General features: G+C 42.9%; 1 protein-coding gene across 2 annotated transcripts in view; it reads right to left on the bottom strand.

Annotated features, from left to right (window-relative positions):
- Window positions 1-11,282, bottom strand: part of ntn4 (netrin 4) — a 32,470-nt gene extending 21,188 nt beyond the window's left edge. The window contains exons 1-3 of one of the 2 annotated variants that reach the window (XM_031746361.2): window positions 10,780-11,282; window positions 8,651-9,204; window positions 829-1,107 (exon numbers count right to left, since the gene is read on the bottom strand). In XM_031746361.2, the coding sequence (XP_031602221.1) occupies window positions 829-1,107; window positions 8,651-9,204; window positions 10,780-10,825 (879 nt within the window). In that variant the 5' untranslated portion in view covers window positions 10,826-11,282. Of the gene's footprint in view, window positions 1-828; window positions 1,108-8,650; window positions 9,205-9,769; window positions 9,834-10,779 lie in introns of those variants that run through there. The other variant, XM_039601457.1, reaches the window with a different exon arrangement.
- Between the last annotated feature and the right edge of the window lie 7,341 nt (window positions 11,283-18,623).

The following is an 18,623-nucleotide window of genomic DNA, read 5'->3' as shown; positions in this document are numbered from 1 at the left end:
TGTTGCAGTAAATTATAATTTGGTCTCTAATTTAATCATTTAAAGATCAAATGAACAAAATTTATCTCTTAAAATAATCCATTTAGTAAGAAAAAAAATAAGTTTTTATATGTGTACGGGCTACAGCTTTGATGTAGTACCACTGTTTATCTGTGTAGATGTCTCTGCTCACAGGCTGCAAAGGAAACTCTCACTTTCCTGTCAGGCATGGCTGATTGCAGCAGAGCAGGCGCTCAGCTTCAAAGTCGTCCGGCTGTGTTTGTTTGTGGAGATGGCCGTGATAGGAACATGGCTTTGAAATGCTTTAGGTTGATCTCCAGCAAAAACATTGTCAGTTCACACCTTCATCGACACACTCGCTCGCATCAACACCACCATCAAACCGCAGGTTGAACGGACATCTCCATCTCCTGCGTTTGTTATCAAGCAGAGAGCGGCGGCCGGAGTCAGGAGCAGAGGAAGCAGGAGAGAATGAAAGTGACCCCTCCTTTAGTCTGTTTTCTTAACACGACTGCCAACATGAAGGGAAACAAAGCTTGATTTCTCGACAGCGAGTGAAAAACGAGCACATGGCGTGTGACTACGTGGTCGGAAGAATCAAAACAAGTGAGACTGGCAACAGAAAAAAAGATGTACGTGTGTGGGGGAAAAAAGAGAAGATGAATAGTGGTGCGATTAGCACTGGAACTGATAAAGATAGAAAGAAAAAGATTTAAAAACAAACAGCCGGGCAAACTCCAGCAACGTTTGGAAACTGTGTTATGTGCTCGAGAGCTCCAAAAACAGGCAGTAACCGGAGTTGGAGAACATTAACTTCTCTCCTCTTACCACGTGGTTGGTCCGGTCTCTGACGGGCTGGTATCCCGGCATGGGGACACACTGATCGGCGTGGCCGTTACAGAAGCAGCTCCCCTTCACTATCAGGTCGTAGATGGCGAAGTGTCGGGTGGGGAGGGGTTCGTGTGCGGAGGCGAGGTCTTTGGCCTGGCAGGGACACTTCTGATGCTTCAGCAGTCTGATCCGGATGTTGGTCACCTTCAGCTGCTGCTGGCCCTTCAGCCCGTAAGGATCCAGGGACTCCCACTTCGGAAGGGTTCGGTAGATCACCTGACATTTAGAAAGAGACAATCAAGGAAACAAAAATTAAATTAACAAAACACCAAAAGATGGAAATTCCTCTATTTACCTGGCTCACTGTGATCTAATGGAACTAAAAAGTCATTTTGTAAGACATGCATCATTTAAAATCCAGCAATGATTGACACGGGCTTACTTTTTTCACGCTACATCTAACTGAAGGAATGTGCTACTCATTGCCTGGGACGTCTTTCATTATGACGTGTCTCTGTAGAATGTGTTTTTAGTTCGGAGACATTATTAGCCAGAAATCCCAGCCGAGGGAAAAATGCCTTCCAACTTATTTAATAGCTTCAAAGGTATACTCTTCCTATTTTATAAACCACTACAAACACATTAAAACAGATTTTAAAATACATTTTTACAGGCGTTTGTAGATTTTCAGGGTTTGATTGATTGCCAGCTGCAACTTTGTCTCCTTCCTTAAAGTCATGCATGCCCTGCTCTGCCTTTTGCAGGTCTCATTAAGTGTATATACAGGACATGAATGTCAGTGATGACAGCCCCAAAACATAATGCCATCACCACCATGCTTGACAGTTGCTGTAGTGTTCTTTGGTTTGAAAGCCTCACCTTTACTCCTCCAAACATACTTGCAACTTGCTAAGGGGCATTTAAAAAAATATTAGTGAGGGAGTATGTGTATATTTGTATCATCTGTGCACCTAATTGTTGTTTTCAGTTCTAAGTCATCACTCAAAGCTCAAAATTCCCATGAAAATGTATGCCCATGACGAGTGCATATCCACTTAGACAGGTGTATTTAGTAACAGAAGTGGATAAATTGAAGTCACTTATGTCACCACATCTGCTTCATTAAAGGGGGTTTGTTTTGGTTTCATTCATGTACCAAACTTTGACCTTACACCCGGCCATTATTGGTCATGTCCTCACTTGGTCATGTGGGTTCTGTGCACTGCACCCCCCCTTTTACACTCTCTTGTCCATGGACATCCTTCAAATTGAAGATCCCTTTATGGGCTGCCATCTCCATGGCTACTGCTGCCACTGGCAACCATCGCCACTGCCGTCGTTGAGGTGAAAAAGTTGCTGTTGGCCCCGACTCTCACTATGAAAGCAGTGTGTGAGTTTGCAGTGTGCCGAGCTGTCACTGATATCATTGTGTGAGTGGTGTGTGTTTATGTGTGCGGCTGAGTGTTTTTCTTTGGTTCAAGAAAAACAACCCTGCTGTTTGCCGATTGGCTGGATGACTGGCGGAGAGTGTGATGGGAGGAGCACTATTAATTTCCCTGTTGTTGGAAAAGGTCACGAGGTCACAGCATTGTGGTCCGCAATTAAGAGAACACGACAAATAGGATGAGGGGCGCTGGTCCGCGGGAGAGCACGGAGAGCAGGGTCAGACAAAGGCGGGGATGGAGATGCAGCTCCACATAACTCAGAGCCGGACAAAAGCCTGCGACAGCCTAGCGACACCACGGCAACACCAGCGCACACACACACACACCCACATCGACATGCACATAAACATACGCTGACAACACAAATCAGTGTCGCCTGGAGCTTTTACTACTGCTGCCCTGGAAAACAAATATTCACATTTACAGATATGCTGATGACACCCATGTTTATCTTAATCCATGCTATACACAGAGATGAAGCCACAGCCTCCTCAGGTTTGAACTTTAGCTTTTCTCCATCTAGCCTTGGGTGAAAATTAGTTCCAAAATGGAAGCTGCCCTGGCATCGAGGGCATAACCTCACCATGTGTTGAAGATACATCCTAGCAAGACAAAAAGGTTTGTGTTCAAGAACCCTTTCATATCATCCTTAAGTCACTAGGCGACTCAAATTTGCAACCTCAAGCTCTGAACACAGCTCTGACATCTTATCACACCAAGTCAGCTGTTAAATTCCTTTTAAAGCCCCAGTCATGCAGGCCTAGAGACTGGTTGGTGACCCTTTGGCAAGCCCCGGTTGATAGAAAAAAAAAATTGTGTTGCTTAACCGGCTTGTGGGTGTTTACTTCCAGGTTTTGGTTACTAGTTGGATTAGGGGAGTGGCTGACTTACAGTAATGTTTTTGACCTGAGTTAATTGCTCACCTGTCAACTGTCATTTGGGTTTGTACTTTGCTTTATCTTTTTTGATTTACTTACACAGCACAGGGCCACACATCCATATACTACATGAATTACCTATGAACATAATCAACCTTTTGTTTTTTAATAAATTTGCTTTTCATATAAGTCATGTATAGTCCCTTGATGAGCTGATACACGTTTTGTTCATTTGAGCTCTACATAAGTACAGCTGGCAGAAATATGAGTTTTCAAAAAGTCAAAAAGGCCAGAATATATCGTTAAACCATGCATGTCTCACAAGATTCCTGTATCCAATATGACAGATTTTGAGGATAAGAAATTTATTAATGAACTTGCATTTGCAGCAATGCATTTTAGAAAAAAATGAAACCAAAAAAATCATCAGTGTAAATATGCCTGCACTGGCTGTTTTGGTCAGGGGGGGCAAACTGATGCGTAAATAACTTGGTTAGTCTGCATTAGTCTGCATCTAGACAGAGTCTTTGCACTTTGCAGGATATCAACTGTTAATACACTTATGGAAGCTGAAAGCCGTGCTGAAACCTCATACCGCACTTGGGAAAGTTTTCCACCTGCCATTAAGCTATGTAACAAATTTCCGGCTCTGTGAGGCGGCAGGTTCACTGAAAACCTTTCTTCCTGTTTCAGCCTGCAAAATAAAGTAAGCCTGCCTTTAACAGGCCTAATTCCATCAAAGCACTGTGGACTGTAATCTGGTAAACAGGCACAATGGGCATTGATGGAAGGAAAAAGACGGAGTGGGGGGGGATGGGTGTCTAGCCAACAGTACCAACATCCATCAGAGCAACGGCACTTCCTTCCCAGCAGACAGAGGGAGAGCCGACTGTAAGTGTTTATCTGAAAGGGCACGGATGAGTGTGTGTGTGTGTGCGCACGCGCATTGGCTGGTCTGCATCTCTTCCCTAAGGAGGTCAGTCTGGACAACAAACACTCACATTCTTCCAGCCCAGCTGACCTCATAAATAAGACAAGCAGCTCTGAATTCTCTCTCTCTCTCTCTCACACACACACACACACACACACACACACACACACACACACACACACACACACACACACACACACACACACACACACACACACACACACACACACTCTACAGGTGAACACGAACAGCTTTCAGCACATGAGATGACATGCTTTCATGTTTGCGGGTGAAAGAAGAGAAGAAGAGAGCTGAGCATACCTGCTGCCTGTAATCGCTCCCAGCTATGACCTCCACCCCCCCACCCTCCCCAAAATTCACCACAGCTCTCACTTATCTCATCACACAGCCTCAGACACTCACATGCAAGCCAAAGAAACACACCGCAATCACACACATGCATACAATCAAACATCACTCGGCTGATGCGTCTGCTATTCATCTTGCTTTATATTTTAGCGCGATGGCATTTTTTCATTGACTTTTCTGTTTCTGAAGGAGGCTCAGGACTCTGTGAAGCCAAAAAAGTTTCATTCTGGAGAAATAATCTAAAACAGCAGTGGAATATTAATTTCTTTTGTCAAATTAAGTGCATTAAGCGCAACCAGAGTCCAATATGACATCTAAAAAGCTCCATAAAAGAGAAATGATGGCACGTCTATTCAGCGGTCACTGACGGTAAGTGAGTTTATGTAAAGTTGATTAAATTTTATTTTAAGTTATTCAAGTTATTCATTTCTTTGTGATAACAGCCACAATATGCAGCTGGACCCTCCTGAAAATAGTCAATAAGTAAAGGTTCCAGTAAATGTTACAAAGCTTAATAATCAAAAGAATTAACTTTGAAGTTAAATAAAGGAGTTATGGAAGCCTTGGGAATTAATGTATTATCAGTGACGTGGTGTGGGCAAACCTTGGGGGTTCGGTCTATTCCAAAAAGTTCCCTGTGCCCCTCAGAGAGGCTGAGATGGTTTGGACATGTGCAGAGGAGGGATAATGGATCTACTGGACAAAGGAGGACATGCAGAGGATGTTAGGGACAGGGTGAGAGACAGATGATCCACTGTGGTGACCCCTAAAGAAGAAGGAGGTCAGGAATAAGTCACATGAGCTCAAGCTGATGATTCAGTTAATAGCATCTTAGTGCATCCGTAGTGAAAGAGGACAAAACGATTCCCACACAAGCAAAGTGGCTGATGCTTTTCAAGCATAAGTGCAAAGACGGACTTTTTGAAGAACCCGTCATTATTAAATAATTAAAAGCAGAATTCTTTACCTTTTTAATCAAAACTGGAAAAGAAATGCAAATCTGAAACTCTGCACTCATAGTCAGCAACCACTGCAGACCCATTGTGTGGTGAGGTCATGAATCCACTCATGCACGATGTCTCTCCTGCTTTGTTTACTTCTCTGCAGCCTGTGAAGGTGGCCACATGTAGTTTACTGCCCCCTGAGGTACTGTTATCAATATAAATTTAACAGGTTTCTGACTTTTAATTGAAATAGTACCCGAATGCAGGCCAACTATGAACATAACTGTGAGACAACAAGTGAGAGTAGCATGGAATAAAGCTCTATATTCGCACAGTACATACATAAATAAGGCTTGTTATCATGTCGTGACCTTGACTGTCAGTAGAGATGATGTAGAAGCAAAAACCAAAAGGGGCACAGACGGTGTGAGCAGCTGAGCAGCAGCAGCTGGTCTGTCAGTGCACTACTTAACCTCTTTTAACCCCAGGGACATCAGTGGAGAGGTTAAAGGTCAAACAGGTCATGCTCCTAGCACAGGTGGCTCAAACAAGCCGGAGAGAACGGGAGATGGAAAACAAGCTGCTATTTTCACACCTTCACGCACAAAAGGAGACAGAGGAGGGAAAAAAGACCTAAGCGGCTCACGGAAACACCTCAGAGTAGCAGGGAAGAGTCCACATTTCATATGAAAGCACCGCAGGAGAGCCCGGCACAGCACCGGGTTTGGCATGTGCCTCAGCACACATCTGCAGAGCAGCTCCTGACACACTGCTTCAATTAAACATCAATGGAGTGCAGGAAGCCCTCTCGTGCTACAGTCAAAGTACGCCTATTAAACACTCAATCATGCACTCAGGGAGCTTCCCCCCACCTGGCTTTCCCTCTGCTCGGTGTGCTGTCTGTGCTGTGTGACTCTTGAATGTTGCGTGACTTACTGCAGAAAGATCTGACTTTGCTCCAACAGGAGGGGGGAAATGATGGAGAGGCTGCCCTTCAGGATTGGCTGTTAAGTAGCTCGCTTTACCTGTCACACGCGACATCATTAGCACTTCATTCATGGAGGGAGAAAAAAGCTGCACGACGAGCAGGAAAGTCTGTCAGGCCTGCAGGTGTGCATCCGCGCTCCTTCCCACCTGCGCTAACCTGCTATCCGAGCGAGCTGGCAGTGTTTGGACTCAGAGGAAAGGTGGGAATTCGAGACCTGATAGAAATCTGATCATCAAAACTGCTTCCAGAAAGAAAGCAGGCCAGTTGAAGAACAGTAACAGTACAGCCTTTAAACTTCAAACTGTTGCTGTTATCTACCTGTACCGTGCAGAATTTTACTTTTTTCTGCTTCAGGCTGTGCTTTTATGAGGTTTCCCTGATTGATTATTTTCCTCTTGAGGCTGATCTATTCTCTAGGTCACCTTTGTACCTGCTGTGTATAAATTGGAGAGACCACCGGGTTGCTTATTTGTCAGGAACAACCAACAAAGAAAATTTTGGGCTTAAAAATGTGTTGGATTGTGTGTTTTAAGAACCAGAAGAGACCACCAACAAGCCATAAAACCAAGGAATCAGAGTTTCACAGAGACTTAGATGTCAAAATGTAAGTCGTGATGAGGACTTAAACAGAAAACTCCACATAAACCAGTTGGCAGCCAGCTGAGTTGAGTCCCCTGTTGCAAGGAGACGTGCTGCCTTGGTATTGACTCTGATTTACTGCAACTTGTTCTCAATCTGTCTGCGTTTAAAAATTTGTCTTATTTGCACGCTTTTGCCAGTCTGTGTGAGAGCTACTGTTTGGACACAGGTTGCCTCCCACCAGGAGACCTGTACAGTCTCAACCACCAAGTGACCGAGTAGTCAGTGCAACTAATTTAACTGATCTCCCACAGCAAAAACCGCCCACAAGGTTTTACTAGTCAAATTTACGAGTTAAATCCTGTTTTCATTCTTGCTTGTAAACCGACTGCAGCAGGTGCTAAAATGGAAATACAGAAACGCTAAAACGTGTTGCCAAATATAATAATTTTGTCTTTCATATCCAATAAAAGGTGGCGTTTAGCGGCTTTCATCTGGTGCATAATGTCCAGAAAAAGTAAAAACAAAATTTAATTCCAGTGAGTCCCATCGGCGCTGCTGCAATCTGAAAAATTAAATTTTATCCATCACAGAGACTGTAAATCCCTCTGAGATCTGCTATGAAAATAAACATCACGCACTGTTATGCCTCTGTTTATTTTGACATATACTCCCAAACTGGACCCCAACCAGGTTTAAAGGATTCTGCAGCCTGCTAGAAATGTAGCCCTGTTAATGCAATACAGGTGCAGTTTATGTTTTTTCCAAAGATTTATTTACTAGAAGGCTGTGAGCAGTAGACCCAGGCTGATAAAACTAAGAAGACATGTTCAGAGAGTCATTTCAGGACTCGGTGACTGAATTAAGAAAAGCCGCTGCATGTGAAAGGCACAGAGGAACCTTGGGTGCTGGTATCGATGTTACTTTGACACATCCCATCCACCTAAACACTGCAGCTCCAATTGTAAGACACTTCCCACCAGAAGTGGCCTCTTTGATCACATAACACAAGAAAGAGCCCAGGCCTCCAAAATCCTCAGATCCCAATCCAATCAAGCATCTGCAGTATGCACCAGAACGAGCCCAATCAAGAGCCCTGCCCCCAACGGGACTCCATTGCCAGCGCCTCAGTGCCAGACCCACAGGAAACCCCCAAAGGTCCATGCCCCGATGTTTCAGAGCAGTTTTGGCAGCACCTGAGGGGATTTTTTTTTTTCTATAAAAGCTCCAGTGTTAAGAGGAGATAAAAAATACCCTGTCTTTGAATACTGTGTAAGAGATATGTTTGGCTTCTCTTCTTTCCATTGCCTTTATATGCTGGGATCCTGGATCTGAAGCATAGTCAGTTGACACATTCTGGGGACAGCGGCCAGTATTTTGGGGGGTTTCTGGGAGAGATCGAGGCCAAAATGTCCCATTTCATGGGACTGGCAGTCTGGCAGCTATCAACTGCAGTCAGATGATAGCTGATGGTTCAGAGACTCCCATTTGTCTCTAAACTGCTTGACTGATCCCTACAGATTCTCCATGCTCACATTCAGAGATTATATGCCAATTAACCCTGCTTGTCTCCATGCTTTGTGGGAATATGGAGCTAGAGTTGATTTGAAATAGAATAATTCTTTATTCATTTTCAGTGTGACTGATGTCATAAAACCCCCTAAAGACTTGGAGCATCGCCTCACCTCTCCACGGTTGCAGGGGTAGGCGCCTGAGTACTTGGACGTGCAGGTGGCGCCATCCTGACCAACGTCTGCCTTCCCCTCTTCCAGCCTGAAGGCGGCGCTGCAGTTGGTGGCGTAGTACTGCAGCATCCTCCAAGTTCTCCCGAAGTCCTGCGAGCGCTCCAGAGTCATGGCGGCAGGCCTAGGTGAGCGAAACACCAGGATGAGATGCGTGAAGTAGAACTCCGTCTCCAGGTCCAGCTGCACTGTCTCCGACTCCACCCCTCCGGCCGACTGCCACCAGGTGTTCGGGTGACGGAAGGAGGAGTCGGACATGGCCCCGGCCAGATGGGACAGGTGGGGCAGGCCGGCGTTGCATTTGGCGCACTTGGCGGGGTTGCAGGCCAGGTTGGCGTCGGGGTCGGAGTAGAAGCAGTGGAGCTCGCTGCCGTTGTTGCCACAGACGGTCTGCGTCAGCACCCTGCGACCCAAGGCGAGGTTCCCCATGCGGGGGTTGCAGGCGCGGTTCTCACAACGGGGGGCCACGCCCCCATTAAACACCACCTCAGACAGACCTGCAGGACGGAGAGAAGAAACTTTACTATGGACTGACATGACACCATCCACACATCCTCAGTCACTTTTAAGGGTTACTCCACCCCAAAAAAACCCCACTGACTTTACCAACACCCATGTAGGTGGGATTATTTGACTAAAATATTAAACATAATGGTTCTCACACCATCATTAAAAGTAAAATTTATCTCCCGAGTCCAGTTTACTCTGCAGAAAAACAATATCAGCAGTTTCTTTGGGACTATTGGCAAAAGTAAAATGAGTTAAAGAGAAGGGGAAACATTTTAAAGACCAGATTAAATCAAACCCAAATTATCTGGGTAGATATCACTCAATAAAGAGATATCAGTCCATCTACAAAATAATTGTCCCCATTAGTGTAAAAAAAAAAAAAAAAAAAGTCTTGGATCATCTTGTCCATTTTTCCAGTAAAACTAAACATTTTCCTATTATAGTTACTCAGATTTAAATATTCTGTTTGTCAAACAGACAGAATCTGGATGTTTCGCAGCTCTTTGAGTGGTATATTTAACATCTTTGAGCTTCTTCTGTCTGTATTTCTACCTGTTTTGCATCTCTTCGCGGTTTTATTGGGTTATTTCCACTTTTCCTGGACTCTCATTTGAACAGAAACCAAATAAAAACATAAAGTGTGAAACTAAAACTGGGCTAATGTTTTATTTTCGGCGTCAGTGGACCAAAAATCAAATCAGCCAGAGAACAGTGAACAGACACACCTCATTCAGATATAGTCGAGTCTGAGAGTGAGTGGGCGAGCTGAGAAGAGAGGGCTGTGTGTGTTTGCGTGTGTGTACACAAGTCAAGTGTTTTACCTCGATCGGAAATGTTATGCAAAAAGGATAATAGAGGCATTGTGCACCTGCCTGCCACGGACCGCAGCCAGCGTGGACTCTGACACAGATAAAGTTTGGCAGCTCTGGGACGATGAGCAGCATTCAGACGCCTTCCAGACGCTCTACAACCCTAACCCTCCACCCACTCCACCCCTCCGGGCAAATGGTGTCATCCCTACTGTGGATTTATTACTTTAAAACCTGGAGCCCTCTACTGCTTCTGTCATGTGCAAGACCTCACAGATAGGCTCACATCAAATTTTACAGGATGAATTATTGCATATTTGCACTTTTTATAGGTGGATTTTCTTTGTTAGGCGGTAGATCCTGATGAATTATGTCACAGTGTGTGGATGGGGAGACAATAAATGGATGTAAAATAACAAAAAATGGCAGGTTTTACAGCAACCTCAATATGCTTTAATCAGAAATAACTCAATTATTCAACTATAAATCACAATATCTGCTCTTTGAAAGTGAAACACTGAGGATGGGACACATCCTCTATTGTTCTCTTCCTTCCTGGAGGTTAATATGAAAGCTGATTATGATCATCTTTCAACATATGTGCGTTAATTATCTTAAACCTGAGCAGTGAGAGGTTAAATTGCCCCAAATTTCAAGGGAGTTCTGCATTGCTGCACTTGCCACGGAGACATTGTTGCCCCAGTTGCAACCTCCCCCCCAATAAAAAATAAATAAAAAAAACATCACACTGACCTGCATCTGAAAACACAGCCAGGCTGACCACGAACAAGAGCAACATATCTCCTCTGCTGTGGGAATAATCCAAGGTATGTGGGGGAGAAAAGCGAGCCAGAAAATCCGCTGGAGTTACTCAGAAATCAGGGAGCTCATCCACAGTGGCAAAGTTTAAAAAAACAAGGTAAGTGCGCAGGGTTCAGCTCCAGTGTGGACTTTCTCTTTCACTCAGCTGCGATCCAACAGGGCGATGATAACTCAGCCGTATGAAGGAACAGCATGATCCCGGACGGTGTGAGGTGTCCCGTAGAGAAAGGAGGAGGGCCGAGGAGGAGGAGGAGGAGAAGTGAACGGGTCTGCCCGGCTCGTCTGCTGCTCCGGGACCTGCGGCGTGGTTCATCTCCCTGCGGTGATCTGCCTCTGAGGGCTCACGGAGACGCAGAGGAGGTGCGGTGACAGCGCTGTGCGCCAGCTCCGCCTCTCCCTCCGCATTTTTCTGCGACTTAAAGGAACATTCCAGTTCGTTCTCCCAGCCTCATCTTCGCACCAGCGGGGTCCCGGCACGAGGGCCCGGGACCACGCGGGGGGGACTTTATGAGGAGTTCAGGGAGTCCAAACTACCTTTAAAGGCGCATTTCCTCATTCCTGTCATGTACATTTGGATGCTCATATTAAATATATGACTTTCAATTAATGACTAGCATCTCAAATGCACTCCAACCTAAGAGCGGGTTTAATAACCTTTCAGAACAACTGTACATTACGGTATGTAAAATAAATCATTGTGAGCCACCAGAACTAAACCAGGGGTTCAAACATCTGGGCCAAACTCAAACTAGCAGAGGGTCCAGGATGCCCCAATGGATGACTGGAAGCTGAAAACTGCAGTACACTAAAAATATGTGGCTGCTTCTGTGTTTTATTTAGTTTATTGCTTCGGGTCAACTACCCAACAATGTATATTTTACAGTTTTAACCTCTGAAACTGTGTTTTCAGTGTTCACATCTCCTTATGAAGACCGACCTCACTGCTTCTGTTGGTGGTGGAGTTAAGAGGGTAAGTAGCACCCAAGTGCTGGTCAAATGCACTTGATTAACCGATTGTCAGCAAATTTGAAAATTCCTTCATAACTATGCAAGACAAAACAATTATTTCAAGTTATTGCTGCTAAAGGTGGTTCTGCTGAATCATGGAATGTACTTATTTTCTCACAGGACTGTGATGGTGTAACAACTGCCAGTACAAAAGGATTTATATGTTCAAGACAGCTAAAAGGAAAACAAATAGTTTTACATTTGGCAAGAGTTAAAAAATGACAGTAGGAAATTATTTGGGCACAGAGGGAATCACGACTAGAAGATCAGTCCAGGATCAAATTGTAGGCACAAAAAAAGGAAAGCTTTCATATGTAATTTGCTTTGAACAGTCACCATTCTGAAACAGAGTTACGAAAGTTGAAATTCTACCCAGAATGCAATTCTCTATAGTGAATCATCAGAAATCAGATGAAACTGGGGTGTTGCTATGCATCACTGGCTTCAGACTGCAGGGATGTAAGAAATTCAGTTTCTGATGGCACAGATTTCTGCCCATAGGTGGGACATGATCTGATTTTGGTTTGACGCTGTGACACTTTGAAGTGAGTTTGATGATTGCCCACCACTGGTCCTGACAGGGTTTGGACCCCCTGAGGGGACCACATAGACCCTGATGATGAACGGACCACATGAGTGCTCATATCCACATTTCTGACTAATTGGCTTTGGATGCAGAAGCTGCGTGAGCTGCTGAGGCACTTCAAATTACACCCTCTGGTTGCTCTGCCGACCTCGAGCCTTTGTAGATGACATCGCCAGTGTCCATAGAAAACCAGTGAAAGATCCAATTAAATACTCATCCTGCTTTTCACATCATTGCTGCCCATAAAAAGAAGAGGGAAAACCTCCAGCTTCCAGCCTGCAGGAGTGGCATCAACAGAGTGCAGGCTGCAGGGCGCCTCCCTGTGTTCAGCAGAGGTAGAACGGCGATTTCCTCTCAGGCCCATTTGGCTTAAGCTCGACTGAACCCAGCACGGCTCTGGCTTCTCTGTCTGCGGTGTAATCGGACCGTGACCTGCTTTCTAAGCACCTGACCCTTGTCCAATAAGCAGTGAGCCAAGTTAAACTATCTCACCTGTTCACTTTGTTCTGCCTGTCCTGGTTCAGTCACCGCCCGCCTGGCTCTTTGTGGAGGAGAAAACTTTGTTCTTTTCTCACGGTTTTAAACATTTTCCAGGATTTAGCTCCATAAAGACAAGAGAGACGTTTTCATCTTCTCAGCTTTTTGGCAGAAAAGTCAAAGAACAAGTCTCCAATAATGCACTGTGGTCTTCTTAAAGCTCTTTGTGGTCACTTTACATCTATTTAGGGCAGTTTGTTTGATCTTTTCTTGTTGTTTTGTGGTAATTTTTATCTGTTTAAAGTCATTTTTATCATCTCCATTGTTGTTTTTGGGTCAGTTTTGAAGCTCTTTGTGTTGGTTTTTCTCAGTTTGTGCTCATCTTTCACTCTTTTTGTTGTATTTCTGGATCTCTTTCAGGTTATTTTTTAATCTCTGTAGTCATGTTGTGTGTCTTTCTAGTCTGTTTTCCACCACCAGCGCCACCAGTGACCAATGGATGTGTTGGCTACACGGGAGGAAGATCATAAGTTAAATTATTTAAGGGTTTGACAATTTTATTTAAATAAAGCTAAATTTGTAAGAAACTGAAGTTTTGATAAATGCTTAAATGGCTGAGGAGCTTATAGGAGTGTCATTAGTGTCTGCAGGTATTCAGACACAAAGTGTTTTAGTGTTGCCTCCTCCCTCGCCTCTATCTGTGAGACCTTTACTGAGCCCCCACTCAGTGTTCACGTTTGTCATCTTTTACTTATCATTTTTTGATAGTTTGTAGTCTTAATTCATCCATCCATCCATCCATCCTCTTCCGTTTAGCCTTATGATGATCACAGGGAGCTGGAACCTATCCCAGCAACCATATGGCAAGAGGCAGGGTACACCCTGGACAGGTCACCAGCCTGACGCAGTGTTAACACATCCCTTTTTTTACTAATTTTTCATGTTTTGTGGCAGTTTTGAACCTCTTCTGCTGCTTTGAAGTCATTATTTTAAATCTCTCTGCATCTATAAGGATGCAAAAAGCAGAGGTAATGAAGGCAGATTAGTCTAAATACCATTTTCATTCTCTCTCTCTCTGCTGCATATTTCCTTCATGCTATAAGACACACAGAAACTGACTGACGGGTCGGTTAATTACACAGAGGGCGGCTCATGAGCTAAAATGATGTAAGGACACGAGCATTTCAAATATGCAAATAAAGCTCTGCTGCAATGTCAGAGGAATTTCTGGACAATCGCAGCCTCTAACAGCAGGAAGTCAGGTGTTAGTTTCATTCATCGCATCAGGTTTGAACTTGTCAGATACTTCAGAAACGGTTCAACGCTTCAGCGCAGAAAAAATGTGAGCGCGTCAGACTGTTTGTGCCTGGAGTGAAATTGCTGCTCAGACTTACAACCGGCCGACTTGGTTATTACAGATATTTAACTTTTTGCCCCCAAAGAGGCCACAGGGTTCAACTAGTGAGCAGTTTGTGGGTGAGGGGCATGTCAAAGTGACATAAGTAGAGCAGGTGTTGCACCTACAGGATATGTCATTTTCCATCTGCCTTCAGTCCAGCTGAGGGCAGGTGGAGGCACCGACAGTGATGCTTTTACACTGTAAAATGTAATATTGTGTTTAATTAAAAATATTAAATAGGCTGAACTCAGTTTTTATCAATTTGTTATTAGAACTCAATTTAAATAAGTTACCAGTACTTTTTATGCAAAAACGCTGATAAACTCAATTTATTTGAGTTGTCTTAACTTAGAAAAACTAAGTAAGCTGGAAGTTTTGCTTCTCAGTGCGGAAGGATGAAAGATGTGTTTTGAAAATGCCACGTGACTACAGTCCTCCTCCCTCTCGGATCAGTCCGCATGTTCACGGTGCATTTTTTATGGAATATGTTGAGCAAACCTGGAGAAGCGTCAGCTCAAGATATTATTGTTGTCATTGCTGTGGATCTTTACCTGATACACTGACTTGGTGAGTAAATGTTTACTCTTATTCAAACTGATTTGTGGCTTCTCTTAGTTTAGCACCAGGTTTAAAATCTTGCTAGCTAGTTAGTGTTAGCCTAAGCGTTGCTGCTGCCGCTGGGCTCATGTTACTTAAAAATTAACACCACAGCCTTAAAAACCTTACATAAAACTATGTGGTGAAATTTTCTGTTGATTGTTTGAAATAAATAAGTGAGATAAGAGCCCAGACAAAATTCTTCGGGAGGTGCAGCCGTTAGGGGTGGGGTAGGTGTGGGATGTGGGGGGTGGATAACAGAGCTCTCCGAAAACGTGGAAGCACTTTTGCAAATATGTGATATTTTGATAAATTAAGTAGATATTTGAGCATTACACAGCTACATTCTCGCCTGAAAATATCTTAAAAGGTTATTTTGTGACCCAGAAAGGGTAGTCTGGGGAAAAGGAGGATCGCATTTGTCGGCCACGGTTGTCGGAGCCTGTGCGTACTTGTAAGCGCGGCAATGGCGGAGGAGCGCCGCTGAAAAACTTATTACTTTTTCTGGGTCACAAAATAAACTTTTAAGATATTTTCAGGCGAGAATGTAGCTGTGTAAAGCTCAAATATCCGCTCGATTTATCAAGACATCACATATTTGCAAAAATGCTCCGACGTTTTCGGAGACGTCTATTTTTTTTTTTCATGCTTTGTGGCAGCTTTAGAACATCTGTGGCATCTATTAATGTCAAATCTAGCCTTTATTTAACAACATAAGCAAACTCTATGTTACAATGATTGCACAGCCATTAAGGATCAAATCAGTTTCTGAAAAATGTTCTGTTTTTTCTCCCTCTGCTTGCTTCTTACTGTCTTTGAGGCCGATCGGGACCAGCACTCCTGCTGTTGGACAGAAAGACATCAACTCAGTGGTAAGTATTTTGGTTTTCCAATATATTAGCAACTGTCAGTGACATTTATATTAATCAGGCTGAACTTTAATCATACTTTAGATCAGCCTGTTTTACTTATTGTTTTATTTGTGCTTTGGTTTGGGGAAGTTGTTTCTTTACTGATCTTTTCCTGTCTTCTGTTATTAGACTTGAGATATGACTGCACTATGCTGTTGCTGGTGACTCCAGTTAATTCTACAAGACATGCTGTGTAAGTAAACAAACAACAACAGTTTAGTCTGCATTTCTTGAAAGATCACATCCCCAAACTTAGTTTAGAGGGTCTACACTGTATATAGTGAAGTCTGCAAGTTTTCTAACAGCAAAATTTGTTTTGTGCCCAAAATCATTTTGCACATCATTAGAATGAAAGTTATTGGCCATGTTTGCATAGCCCTTTTTAAAATGATGCTTTCATGACATTATTGTATGCTGGGTGGTGGTCACTATGCAGACTGACAATTGGGACATTGAATGTCACCTCTCGGTGGGGAGGGAGCCTGAGATCGTCTAAATTGGAGTCTGTTCTATACCAAATGCAGAAAAAAAAATGTTTTAAGAAAGCAATTAAGTTCATGTTCCAAAAAATATGACTATTTGCTTGCAGGACACCAGGAGAGATGAGTCCTCCGTCACAGATGGTGTGGTCAGTGAAGATGGTCGCCTGCAGGTTCAAGCTCATTGCATCTCCAACCCACATCCACTGCCAGTGTACTTAAGGGAAGTTAAAGACTTTCTTCTGCACCTACATTTGGATCACCTCGATCCATGACAGTCATTCAGGCAGTAATGCCTGGACTGGAAACAAGCCATCCTTAAAATAATACAACATTCCAGCTCATGTGTTGGAATGCAAAACAAATGTGTTGTTTAAATTAGAGACTGCACTTGTGACAGAACGATAAATATTTTATTCTGATTATATAAGTAATGTAAGTACAAAACAAACTGTGGTAGGCCTAAACTTATTTTCAGAATAATTACATCTGAGACTTTGTTTCATTGTAAGATTATAACAGTGATGGCAATATAATTGTTTGTTGTTCAGCAGAACAGTGTCCAGTATGTTGGCTGTTGTACTTTGTGTTTGAAAATAAAAGTTGGGCTCATTTTAACATCATTACAAAAATTGTTGTTAATTATTTTAATCATATTCATGTTACCACAAATTGTTTTTCATTTAGTTGAGCTTAACATTTTGTCAGTAGGTAAACAATTAGTATTGTACAGTCAGAAATATCAAGTTATTGTTAATACTGCAGACTTGCAATGTATAAGTTGTCCTAACAGTCATCTTAAGTAAGCTTTACTTAGTTTTTTTGAGGCAACGAGTTTCCATAATTTTTTTGAGTTCTGGGAACTAACAAGGCTGTACAGTGTACTCAAAATGAGTAAGTTGCCCTAACTTGGTCATCTTATGTAAACTTGATCCAATTTTTTTGAGTTCTGGGAACAAATGAGCTTGTACAGAGTACTCAAAGTAAATAAGTTGACCTAACTTAGTCATTTTTAGCTAAGCTTTACTCAATTTTTTTGAGGCAACGAGTTTCCATAATTTTTTTGAGTACTGGGAACTAATTAGATTTTACAGTGTATTTGCTTTGAACAGTAATCAGATTACAATTTAACTTTTAAGTATATTATCATGAGGCAAAATAACTTTAGTTGTCATTTTGATGTGTATTTGGGATCATTGTCATGTTGGAACGCTGAGTTATGTTCAATTTTCAGTCATTTAGCTGTTAATTTGAGCTAAGTTGAAGTTTATTGAGGTATTCATGCTAAATTACAATGTCCCAGAACACTGGCAGCAAAACAGCCCCAGATAGAGCATGATGCTACCACCGCCATGCCTGACAGCTGGTACAGGGTTCTTAGGTTTGATAGCCTGACCTTCACTCCTCCAAACATTCCTCTTGTCATTGTGGACAATTAGCTTGATCTTTGTCTCATGTGACCATAAAACTGGCTTCAGAAGGCATTTGTCTTGTCTGTGTGGACAGCTGCAAATTTCATTCAAGCTTGAAGGTGTCTTTTTGGAGGGGGGACTTCTTTCTTGGTTGATAGCTATGTAAAACTGGCTTCACTGTGGACAGAGACATAGGTGTTCCAGAAGTTTCTAGTTCATGGCAGGCTTGAGCCTTAATGGTTCCTGGGTTGTTCCTGAATGTCCCAACCAATTTCCTCTCATCTGAGAATGACAGTTGGGGTCTTCTTCAAGACCTCAAAGTGTTGACACATCCAAATGATGCATGCAAACTGATGATCTTTGAATTTGCAGTTGTTTACAAATGGCTCCGAAAACCTTTGTAAATTGTGTAAATCTACAATAATCTTTCTTAGATCTTTACTGGGTTCCTTGGACTTTCCTATTATTCTGAATCAGAACCACTTATTAAAAGATTTAAGTTAATTTATACATTTGAGACAGTATGTATACTTTTGAAAATCCAAAATAAATTCAAACTTGCGCACCCAATTATTTTTAAAGTCATTAAAGATGTATACTGTACAATCATCCCACTCTAGAAAAACTAAAGTTTAAAGAAGTAATTAAAACCCCCAAATTATTGGAAACTTCTGACCACATCTGTACATATTCCTTATTTAGTATGTTCTTTGCGCCACCTGCCTGCAACTGATCGTATTGAAGATTATAAATGGTTGCTATCCTGTCACAAATCACTCCTGACATTGTCTCCACCCGCTCCATCCCTCCTCCACCCTCTTTTTCTCCTTTCTTGTGCGCTGTCCCTTGCTTTGATGGTTGACCCCAGCTTGTTTCTCTCATGTCTCTCATGGTCTTAACGGTTTC

The sequence above is a fragment of the Oreochromis aureus genome, linkage group 17 (assembly GCF_013358895.1).
Source record: "Oreochromis aureus strain Israel breed Guangdong linkage group 17, ZZ_aureus, whole genome shotgun sequence".
NCBI lineage: Eukaryota > Metazoa > Chordata > Actinopteri > Cichliformes > Cichlidae > Oreochromis > Oreochromis aureus.
This window is presented reverse-complemented; position numbering and strand designations above follow the sequence as displayed.